Source organism: Drosophila innubila (genome assembly GCF_004354385.1).
Source record: "Drosophila innubila isolate TH190305 chromosome 3R unlocalized genomic scaffold, UK_Dinn_1.0 2_E_3R, whole genome shotgun sequence".
Lineage (NCBI taxonomy): Eukaryota > Metazoa > Arthropoda > Insecta > Diptera > Drosophilidae > Drosophila > Drosophila innubila.
This window is the reverse complement of record NW_022995380.1, coordinates 9,602,904-9,613,288: the sequence shown is the minus strand read 5'-3', so window position 1 is coordinate 9,613,288 and position 10,385 is coordinate 9,602,904. Positions and strand designations below refer to the sequence as shown.

Sequence of the window (10,385 nt, the reverse complement as noted above, 5' to 3'; positions counted from 1 at the left end):
CATTCATATTTTTGTAAATTTAAAACCTGTTTGACAATAATACAAATTTTTTAAAATACCTTAGCAGGTCTATTATTTATGTATAGGTATGTATATATGTAAAATAACAACATTATAGACCATTTGAAACACCATACGTAGTTCCATAAATATTTGTTGTTCTAGTCTTTCGGCTTTCGTATAAAGTTTTTTAGTAATTAAAATTGATAGTTGAGATGAGTTATTATTTTTTTGCATGCATATTCTATTTAGATCTCCGGTTTTTAATGATTAAATGCATCGAATTGATACAAATTTTTTGTTTTCCAATTATATTTAATTTATTGCTTTAACTTAATTAAGAAAAGTATTACATTATTTATAGAATTGCCAAAAGAAGTAGTGTCGAATTCTCTTCTTTGGTATATAAATCAAGTTGGGGTTTGTGTGAAAACATTTGTGTATTCAAATGATTCAATGTTGATGTTGATGTTGACTATTTGTTATTTTCCTTTCATTTGCGCTTTTTGTCTGCATTGTATTGAGTGTATCTGTGTTGCTTGTGTATTTCAAAGTTCTGCCCCATGCTGGTTGTCTCCTATTGTTTCAATTTTCATTGCTTTGCCGCCTCGATAAATATTGCATAATGCACAGAAAGTATAGCATACTTCGAGGCGTTCGCTTTTTGCGCTGTTGTTTGGTTTGTTAAGCATTGATTTATGCATTAAGTATGAGTACTTTAAATGTGGGCGTGGACATGGTCGTGAGCTATTTATGTGGCAGTTGTCTCGTTTTTGCCTGTACTTGATTTGTGGCCCGGTGGACGACAAAGCGTTTCGCCTGCCGATGAAAAGGTCAAATGACATATAGGACCTTTAACTTTTAGCCTCAAAGTAAGTACAAGTAGTTTGATATATATTTCTATTAAAAGAATAACTCAAACAGCAAAAAATCACTTTAAATATTGTCATCGCTGTCTGGCAGCCAGATTTGTGTGCTGCCTTTTTAAGGGTCGAATGTGATAAATTTAATGGGATTTGTGGCTCATTTTTATGTTGCACTGCATTTCGCTGGAGCTAAAGTTGATTCTGCCTTCCTTCATTGCTTTCGTCTGTTGTTGTCTGGAGCTTCCCCTCCAATGCACAAATAAACGCACAGACGACAGCTTCGAGTTCAGCCCCAGTGCGTACCCAAATCATTTCAATTAGCGTCGACTTAGTTACATGTAAATATGGGGCACAAGGCTAAATGAAATGTATCTCAAGGATTACAATTCAACGAAAGTTCTGTCTGACTGGAGTCGAAATTGCGTTTCCTTCTTGCCACATGCTGCTTCAGCAGACCGTAAGATACGTGCCCAATAGCCCTAAAACGTTAACGCTGCAAGTCACGGTATATGTCAACAGCTAACATCTAACAGCTAACGTCGACCGGCTAACGGCTAACAAAAACCAGCTAACAGCTGGCTGAGAATTCCTTGCGTGAGTTCCGATGTCTACTTTGTGTGTCATTTGTAAAACGGATGTTTCCCACATGTCCTGCAATGCGATACACCGACACATGTCGCTTTTAACGAGCGACCGACCGACCGACCGACCGACCGACCGACCGAGTCCCTAGTCCGAATCTGCCCTTATGTTTCTTAACATTACTCGTTTTCCATCCAAAATAGCTGAAATGTTTTGCTGCATTGCCAATTACTGGTTATTTAATTTGTGTGGCATTTCTACCATAAAATTTATTTAAAATCCTCTCACCACTAATGCAACTGTTGCCTTACCGCAACACGGCCAAATTGCTGATAATAAGTCAATTTTGTTAGTTAAAAATTATGTAAATGTGCGCTTTACGGGCTTTGATTCTGAGCCTTATATACCTAAAATTCACTAAACAATTTATCTCCCAAAACATGGAAAATATAAACTGTTTTTGATTTTCTGATTAGAAATTCGGCTACAATTTACCCAAACAGTTCAGCATAAATTTTAATTGATTTAATATTTCTATGTATTCTTTTCTATATTTGCATTTTAATTTTGTTTATCTTTTTTTTTAATTTACATTTTTTATATAAATAATTTAATAATTATTTTGAAATTTTTTAACATATACTCTTAAACTATTATTTTCTACTTACTTCTGCTTTTTACATTTATAATTTATATTGAATTTTAGTTTACTCCTTTGACAATTGCTTTAGTTTAAAAGCAAATAAATTTAGTTCAAAGTCAATTTAATTAATTGCACACCAAATGTCACACAATAATTATATTTTATTTAATACATTTTCAATAATTTGAATGTCAATTTATCTCATTAAAATCTACTGTCAATAAAAACAGTGTGTAAAACCGGATGTTAAAATATTTAAATTGACTTTACCAGCAATTTAGAATGTGAAATTAATATGTCTATTATGTATTGATATAGACTGAGATAAATTGCTGGCCGATTATATTTCATGCACCGGAAAATACATAGCTACTCATATTGTGATTCGACACTTTGCTTCAACTATTGAGATGTGAAAGTTTCTATAGTAGCAAAACTATTTTTAATTAATAAAACTTTCGATACACTAATTAATTGTTGGAACTGTTTCCAAAGCCGTTAATTAATCCACCTGGTCCAAAATAAAAGTTGAACGCTGCAATGGACATTGTTTGTGAGTAGAGAGTTTATTAAACAGAACAGCTCGACTAGTAGATACTAGTTAAGTACTACTTGTATTAACTATGTAAATTTAAATTAAAGTATATATAAATTGAAAATGTTTTTTCTGTGTTATCTTTATCCTCTAATTCCCTTGGTAAAAAAGAGAAACATGATAACTCGAGTTGCGTTCATTAAATACCTATATTAATTTGTTAATAAATTTCGAATGAGAGCTACGCGTTGAGAGTCAAAGATGCAACGTTTAAGCCCAAATGGATTACAATAGACACGTTTCTTGAGGGTAGCAGCGATTAGAATTTACTACGCACTGAATTCTGAGCAGAGCAACAACGGAAACGCACTAATTGAAATAATTGTAACAATTTCTGTGGGAATTTGAAGTCTTTAAGTTTAACTCGGTGTCGAAGTCGAGGACTCTGCAGAGTCCTTAAAGCCAAGTAATTATTGTAAGGAATAGTACAAGTGGCAACGCAAACCAAACATAAAGAGACATCATGTGGATGGGAATGGGAATGGGAATGGAAATGGTAAAGGGATTAAGAATGGGCGCTATTTCATGGGTCCTTGGTCAAGGCTAAGGGTTTTTATTGTAAGGCTGCAATTGTGCTAGTACGAAAACGAGTATTTCGAGCTATTTTTGGTCCTCCACTTGTGAGACAAGCTGCAGCTAATCTTTGGCTGTCTGCTTTGCGATTTGGCCCTTTTGTTTTGTTCTTTTCTTCTCTCGCATCGAGTACTCGAGTACAGCGAGTTTGGGTGTCATAAAACAAACACTTTTAGTTTGTTGAACTGTGACCGAGGCTGCGTTTAATTTGTTGACAAGAATTTTGAGGCTGTCACAACGACAAAGTTGAGATGCCAGCTGCCAACTGATTTGATATTATATTTTTTTAATAAATTTTTCGATTAAAAACTTAAAGCTGCAAATGTTGTGTATGTCTTTCAGTTGAGTTGAATTCAAAAAGAAAAAAAAAGAGATAACAATTAATATTGCAATTGCTATGCTCTTTGCGGAATAATCAACAAATAAACGTAAAATGTAAACCACAGTTTGAGGGGTTTTTAACAAACTTTTTGATTGCATTTTAATTGAAATTTATGAAAGCGCAGCAAAGTATGCTACAAATATTGTTAAATGTCAAGAGTGTGCTTATTTTGATACAATAAAATCAAAATTTCCAGCCGACAGATAGTCATAAATTTCAGAATAATTCGAGCACAGCAAACATTCGTATTCTCATATACAAACACATACGCTTATAAATATTGCATGGTTTTGCGAAAGCAGGGAGTTGACCTCGACTCAATGACAACAACAAAGCCAAATAAATCGATGAGCCTCAATCTAACTGCGAACTATAGACCTGTTCAAAATTGCGTAGGGTCATACATATGAAGAGATGAAGTCCACACTCTTGTAGACTAACTTCAATTAAACCGATTTTAGTTTTAATTGTTGGATAAATTTTTAATTGACCTTTTACTTTTTAAGTACTTATGCAATTTAAATTTGTTTGACTGAGGCACTTTAAAAGGCTTCCCCTGCATGAAAATACGTATAACATTATTTTCCATGAAAAGTTCAAAGCATTTCATGTGGCTGATGCTACTAGCTCGTTAGCAGCAGACAAGAGCCTCAAAAAAAAAAAAAAGAGGAAAACAACCAGCAGGATGTGGGTTTAAATTTTGTACACGAGTATCTCAACTTTCTCGTACCAGAATGGGATATAAACTATCTGGCATGCCACTCATCGTTTTATTCAGTATTTGTTTTTTTTTCTCTTCTTCTATATGAGCAGACGACAATGGCACAATATATGAGTGAATGTTTGTTACTCTGGATAATAAACTGAATCTGTCTGCGCATAATGTTTTAGCACAGACTAAAAATCTACTCTAAAAACTCAAATTGTTGTGACTTATAGACTTGACTAACAAATTTAAGACTTTTGCATATTATGATTGATCGGTGTCGGTTATTAAACGACAACACACTTAAAGTGTTGTCGAATAAAATATACAAAATAGCTGTTTCCAGTTCGTCATGCCATCGATAAACATGGTCGTCAATCCTTATTCACATACTATACACTGCGTATGCTTAATCTCTCATACGTATACTTAATCTTTCAGAGCAATTTAATGGAAAAATCATGTTGCCAAAGAGGTTGCAGTGTGAGCTGCATAACGAGGACTTGAATACACAGTATGAGAGCTTTTAACTTAGTTATATTATAGAAAAATATTCTAAATGAGATATACATATGGGAATTAGGTTTTGCCTGCCAACGGAGTATGTTCGAAACAATTAAGCTTCGTTTCAGGCCAAAAAAATAATGTACGTATTTTAAAATAGTTTAAATAGTTGCTGTAATTATTTCTAACAAAATGCTTGCTCTGCCAAAAAGGAAATGAAACTTTGTCGACTGCATACAATTTATTTTATTTAGAGTATTATTATTCTATTTTCAGCACATTAGGAATTTTGATGAAGTTTCGAACACAGAATGCTCTTTTTGCTTGAATGCAATTTTTGGCCAGAAATAACCTATAAATCCTGTTCGCTTGGCAATGTGTAAATTGAAATGGCTTAGTCAGATGCAAAACGGTACAAATCCCTTTTATCAGGACTACACAATGCTGCTTTTACTTGGCACAAAGTAAAAGCCACGTTGAAGGAGCTGACGGATGTTGAAAGTTCGAGTAGCGAGAGAAAAGGTGGTCGTAAGGCTGTAAAAAAGAGAAATATTGTTCGTTGCCAGTTTTAGCCTGGCCTTGGATGCAGATGACTTGACACGGACTTGGCAAGCAGCCCAAGAAAAAGTCGGATTATGTTTTATCTTTTGGTGCATGTAAGTAACAATTTTTATTAGGTTTATTTACTTGTTGCCTCTTAACACTTAATTTATGTTTAAGCTTAAGTACTAGGCGACCAACGACGATGTCAGTTCGACAGTTTCATTCCAGCCTTCATTAGCTTTTGCTTTATGCCTGGCATAAATCGTCTGGGCCGGGCCAAATGCAGTCGTTGTCATTTTTTTGGCCATAAATATGCATGCAAATCGCGTGGGCGCCAAAGTTTATTGAACCTTCTACTTTGACTTGACAAGAAGTTAACTTCTGTGCAGTTCTATTGACTAGCTAAAAACAATGATAAATATACTCCCGTTTAGTGCTATCTATATTCACTTGCGTTACTCACTAACTACTCGTAAATTTCAGAGCTGTCTTGACATTTTCAATCAGCGCCAAATCCGCGAGCGTTTATCACAGCGACTTGGGCGTGGCATAGCCAAGTGTCCCCGCACCTGTCTCATTGTTGTTGGCCACTTTTGGCTTTTGGCGTTTCTTGCGCCATGGAAACCTGCGTACCTCGTCCGCTGTGGCATCGCTGTTGTGGCAAGTCTCCTGCTCCGGCAAACTGCTGCTGCCACTATATGCTGCCTCATCCCGTCGACTGATGACTCGCGATAGCTTCAATCGTGTCGACGGCGGTTGTGTGTTCTCCTCAGCCGGGGATTCTGCTGAAGGCGACAGGAGCAGTGCTCCATTGTTCGTTGCAAGCAATGTGCGCTTGCCACGCCCCCCGCCCGCACCTCCTTCTGTGTCGTGCAAGGTGTGTGTGTTGCACACCTGCGACTGCAACAATCGATGTGGCACAGCACTACCCGGACTTGCGGCATACAAATCGTGTTTGCGTAGACGCCTTGCCCCACTTCCGCCTCCGCCTCCGCCTCCGCCTCCACCTCCGCCTCCACCAAATCCCGTCTGACTGGTGCTGTTAATTGTTGTTGTTGTGGTGTTGGTTCGAATGCTATCCTGCATCGACAGCTGGTGATTGGCATCGCGGCAACGGAACTGCACCACTCGATAGGATCCATAAGGCTCCAAGGCATTGTTGTTGACACTGCAGCTTGCGGGTGGAAGTCTCATTGAGCCTTGGAGTCGCATCAGCGCACTGTAGTTATGCTGATGGTATTGACTGCGTTGATGATTTCTGGCCAAACCAAACTGACGTGTCAACGTTATCTGCAAACACCGAAACTTTACCTAATAAAGAAAAAAACTTCAAGTCTTATCGATAGCACCTACCTTGAAAGCCTCTCGAAACTTGTGACTCATGATGTTGTAGAGCAACGGATTAATGCAGGTGGATAGAAAATAAAGTACGCCAGATGTGTAGTTCAGTATGCGGAAGTAATCGTTGAAGGATTCCGCACAACGACAGACATTAATCAGCGATAGGCCATAAACTGCCATCAGCCTTTGGGCATGGAAAGGCGCCCAGCAGAGAAAGAAGGCAACGGCTACAGCTACTGCAAGTAGGGTGTTAAAAGTTCATAGGGTTAATTAGTAGTCAAGTGAACTCAACTCTAGGACACAATGTACACTGATAAAAAAAATGTTCTAAAATCAAGATTTTCCTCTCAAAACTAAGAATTTTGGTCTAAAAAATGCGTCGAGAATATAAAGTTCTTGGATTAAGAAAACACATATTGCTTTTCAAAACCTTTTAAATTACACCAAGTTCTTATTTTAAAAATAAATGTTCTTAAATTTAAAATAAAAAAAGAAAATTTAAAAATGATTTTTTATTTTATTTTTATTTTTTTTTTGAATTCCTACTTTTATTCATTTTATGCTGTTTTATAAATGTTATTTTAATTTGTTACAAGATTTAAAATTTAAGATTTTAATTCTTGTATTAAGAACTTTGATTTTGTAGATTAAACTAAGAATACGTTTTAGTAAAATGGTCTTAAAACGTTCTTATCTTAAGAACAAAATATTTAAGATGAATGTTCTTGATTTAAGTGTACTTAATCTGTTAAAATCATATTTATACATTGTTCGATCAATGTTTTTTTTTATCTTCTTTGCTTTGTTTCTCGAATAACTTTTAATACTTATCATAAGTACCAAACACTATTGTCATCACATTTCTTTTTATCTTAACTTCTGACACTCTCAAAGTTTTAGGACACTGTTTGATTTAGAAAGCTTACTTTTTATGAAGATTGTCATACATCCTTTAACTTAATCGTTCTTGATAAACTTAAAAGACCCTTTGTACATTTTAAATACAAAATTCAAGAATGTTGACTTTTACAAGTAATTTGAGCATCATCATATGGGGAGCTAACTGATTAATAGACGCGGTCCTGACATAATTGAAGAGGCGCGCAGCCCACATTGCGTATACGCATCATTGGCCAAAGTTTCGACATTAAAGAAATGAGTGTCACTTTCTTTTAATGTATGTTCTGTATATGGGAGTGTGTTTGTATGAGTGTTAGTGTGTTTGCATTATGTTTAAATTGTGCGTCTTTTAAGAGAAAGTTTGACAGCGTGCTTAGCGGTTGGTGGCTCTGCTGACTGTTGACTGGTGACTTCAATCAATCAAGCCGCCAACTCAACTCACCTACCCAACATTCTGATGACTCGACCCTGCGCATTTACGCCCCGGTTCGCATCGTAGGCTCTTCGGGGCAACGCCTGCAGCAATCGACTCCTCTTCAGCTTCATTCCAATCAACACGTACAGCACACATATCGCGGTCATGGGTCCGCAAAAGAAGATAAATCCCGAGACGGCGAATACATGGGCGTAAAAGTCATTTTCCATCTATTAAATGTTAGGGCGCACTTTAAGTTCACTTTATAGGCTCATCAAAATACCACAAAACGCACCGTGCATGAGTATCCATCATCTTGGTTGACCACCGAGAACTGCATTGCCTGCGGCAGCGCCAAAAGAAATGCTGTCATCCAAATGGCAAAAATGAATTTAATGGCTCGCGATAACTTTGACATGGTGTGTTGCCTGTAAGTGTATCAAATGTAGAGCTTCAGCTATAAGGATTTTACATTCAATTGATTAAATGGTACTTGTACTCACAACAACTACATAATATACTATTATTACCAACTTAAGAATTCAATGTAAATTGTGGAAAATAATATCAACAATTTTTTTCACTTTTAGATAACAAGAAAAAATGTTCCGGTCTAGAGTGGTCGATTTCATGATACCCTTTAAGTATTGCTTTAAGGCTAAGATAAACTTAAATGCACTTATATTATTTAATCAACAAATTATAATTATTTTTAATATTTATAAATAAAATTATCAAATCAAGTTCTTATAGATAATTTCAACTTGAATAAGTAGGCATCTTATATAATTTTCATTGTGCTATTAAAGTTGATCCGATATTTGCATTTAATATATGCAGTATAATCTAAAGAGCTTTTTTCTGTTTCATATATACAAGCCATAAATCGTTTATTACCCATGTTCGAAAAATTATAATAAAATAAAAATATTAAAATTCTATTTTCTATGCTGTTGTTGTTTTAACAAAAGCGTTTGGTTGAGTTGTTACTAAAAAAGTATTCATCATACTCAAATTCCCATTTATGGCTACATAACATATATTCATATATTTACTTTAGCTGGAAGCTTTTTCATATCGGATTTCATTTATAATAAATACAGCTGCTGTCATATGGTTATCATGAAACTATTCTAATTATGAGTATTGTCTTGACAACCATAAAATGAAGTAGATTAAATTTCGGTTGATTAGGTCAACTATACTCACTTATTACTTTTTTATGTACTTACCGAAATGGATGACAAATGGCAATATATCGCTCCACGGTGAAGGCCGTGATTGTGAGGACCGTGGCATTGGCAGCCATTTCGGAGAAGACGCTCTCCAGTATGCATATGCCGTCTGTGAAGGGATACGAGTTGGGACACCACAAATTGTATAGCTCCTGGGGTATGCCTAATGACGAAACCGGAAGCAGCCGCAGCAGCAACACATTAAGTATACGGTTAGTAAGCCGTGTGGGGATTTGCGGCTTACCTGAAACCAGCAATATCAAATCAGAGACAGCTAAATTGAACAGATAGAAATTGGTTGCCGTGTGCATAAAATTGTTCCGCGAGATGACAATGCAAGTGATTAGATTGCCTAGAACTCCAGCGACAAAGATGATCACATAACAGACGGTCAAAACGATGAGAAGCGTTTGGGATTCATCCGAATTGAAGTCTGCAATTGTTGTTGTAGTGCCATTTGTGCTGTTAGTGCTAAGCAGATTTGTTAGATTCTCTGTCGTTATGTTCAGCAGTTGAGCGAAATGTGTTAGAAATTTGTCATTGTGCAGCAGCAACAGCTCCGGGCTTGGACTGCCACTGGGAAAGGGATTGGGAGTGGGATAAGGAAAGGGACTTGAGCTGGCACTGAGACTGAGGTCGAGACCAAGACTTGTGCTGACACTTGGCCTGGCATTTGGCAACATATGAGCCATGAATGATTGATTGAAGCCATTGCCATCGCTGTCGGCAGCAGCAGTTGAGACAACATGTGGCAACTCAACGTTTTGCAACATTCTGTCAGTTGTCAATTAATTGTGGGTGTGGCTGTCGCCTTGCAGCTTAATACTTGGCTCTTATCAATATTATTAATATAGTTGGTGTCCCGTTTTTGCCCTTGCTTCTGGCTGGCTGTCGTTGTCCTTGTCGTTGTGGTTTTTGTTGTGCACATGGCTGATAAGCGGCCTAGACGACAGCCCCAAATTGTGCATTCGCCTGTAAAGCAAACAACATTAAAAGTCATTAGGCTCAAGTATGAATTTAAATTGAATCTTGAATGCGCAGCAGCCTAGCATAATAAACTTATAACATCCTATCTAAAACCTGCCACAGGTGGTGAGTAC

General features: G+C 36.6%; 1 protein-coding gene across 1 annotated transcript; it reads right to left on the bottom strand.

Moving 5' to 3' along the window:
- Nucleotides 1–5,494: 5,494 nt before the first annotated feature.
- On the bottom strand, nt 5,495–10,058 carry LOC117792569 (neuromedin-U receptor 1). Its single transcript, XM_034632763.1, has 6 exons — nt 9,530–10,058; nt 9,283–9,448; nt 8,346–8,478; nt 8,082–8,280; nt 6,748–6,971; nt 5,495–6,684 (listed from the first exon to the last, which is right to left on the bottom strand). Exons 1-6 carry the CDS (start codon nt 10,056–10,058, stop codon nt 5,923–5,925), a joined length of 2,013 nt encoding a protein of 670 aa, XP_034488654.1. The 3' UTR covers nt 5,495–5,922.
- Between the last annotated feature and the right edge of the window lie 327 nt (nt 10,059–10,385).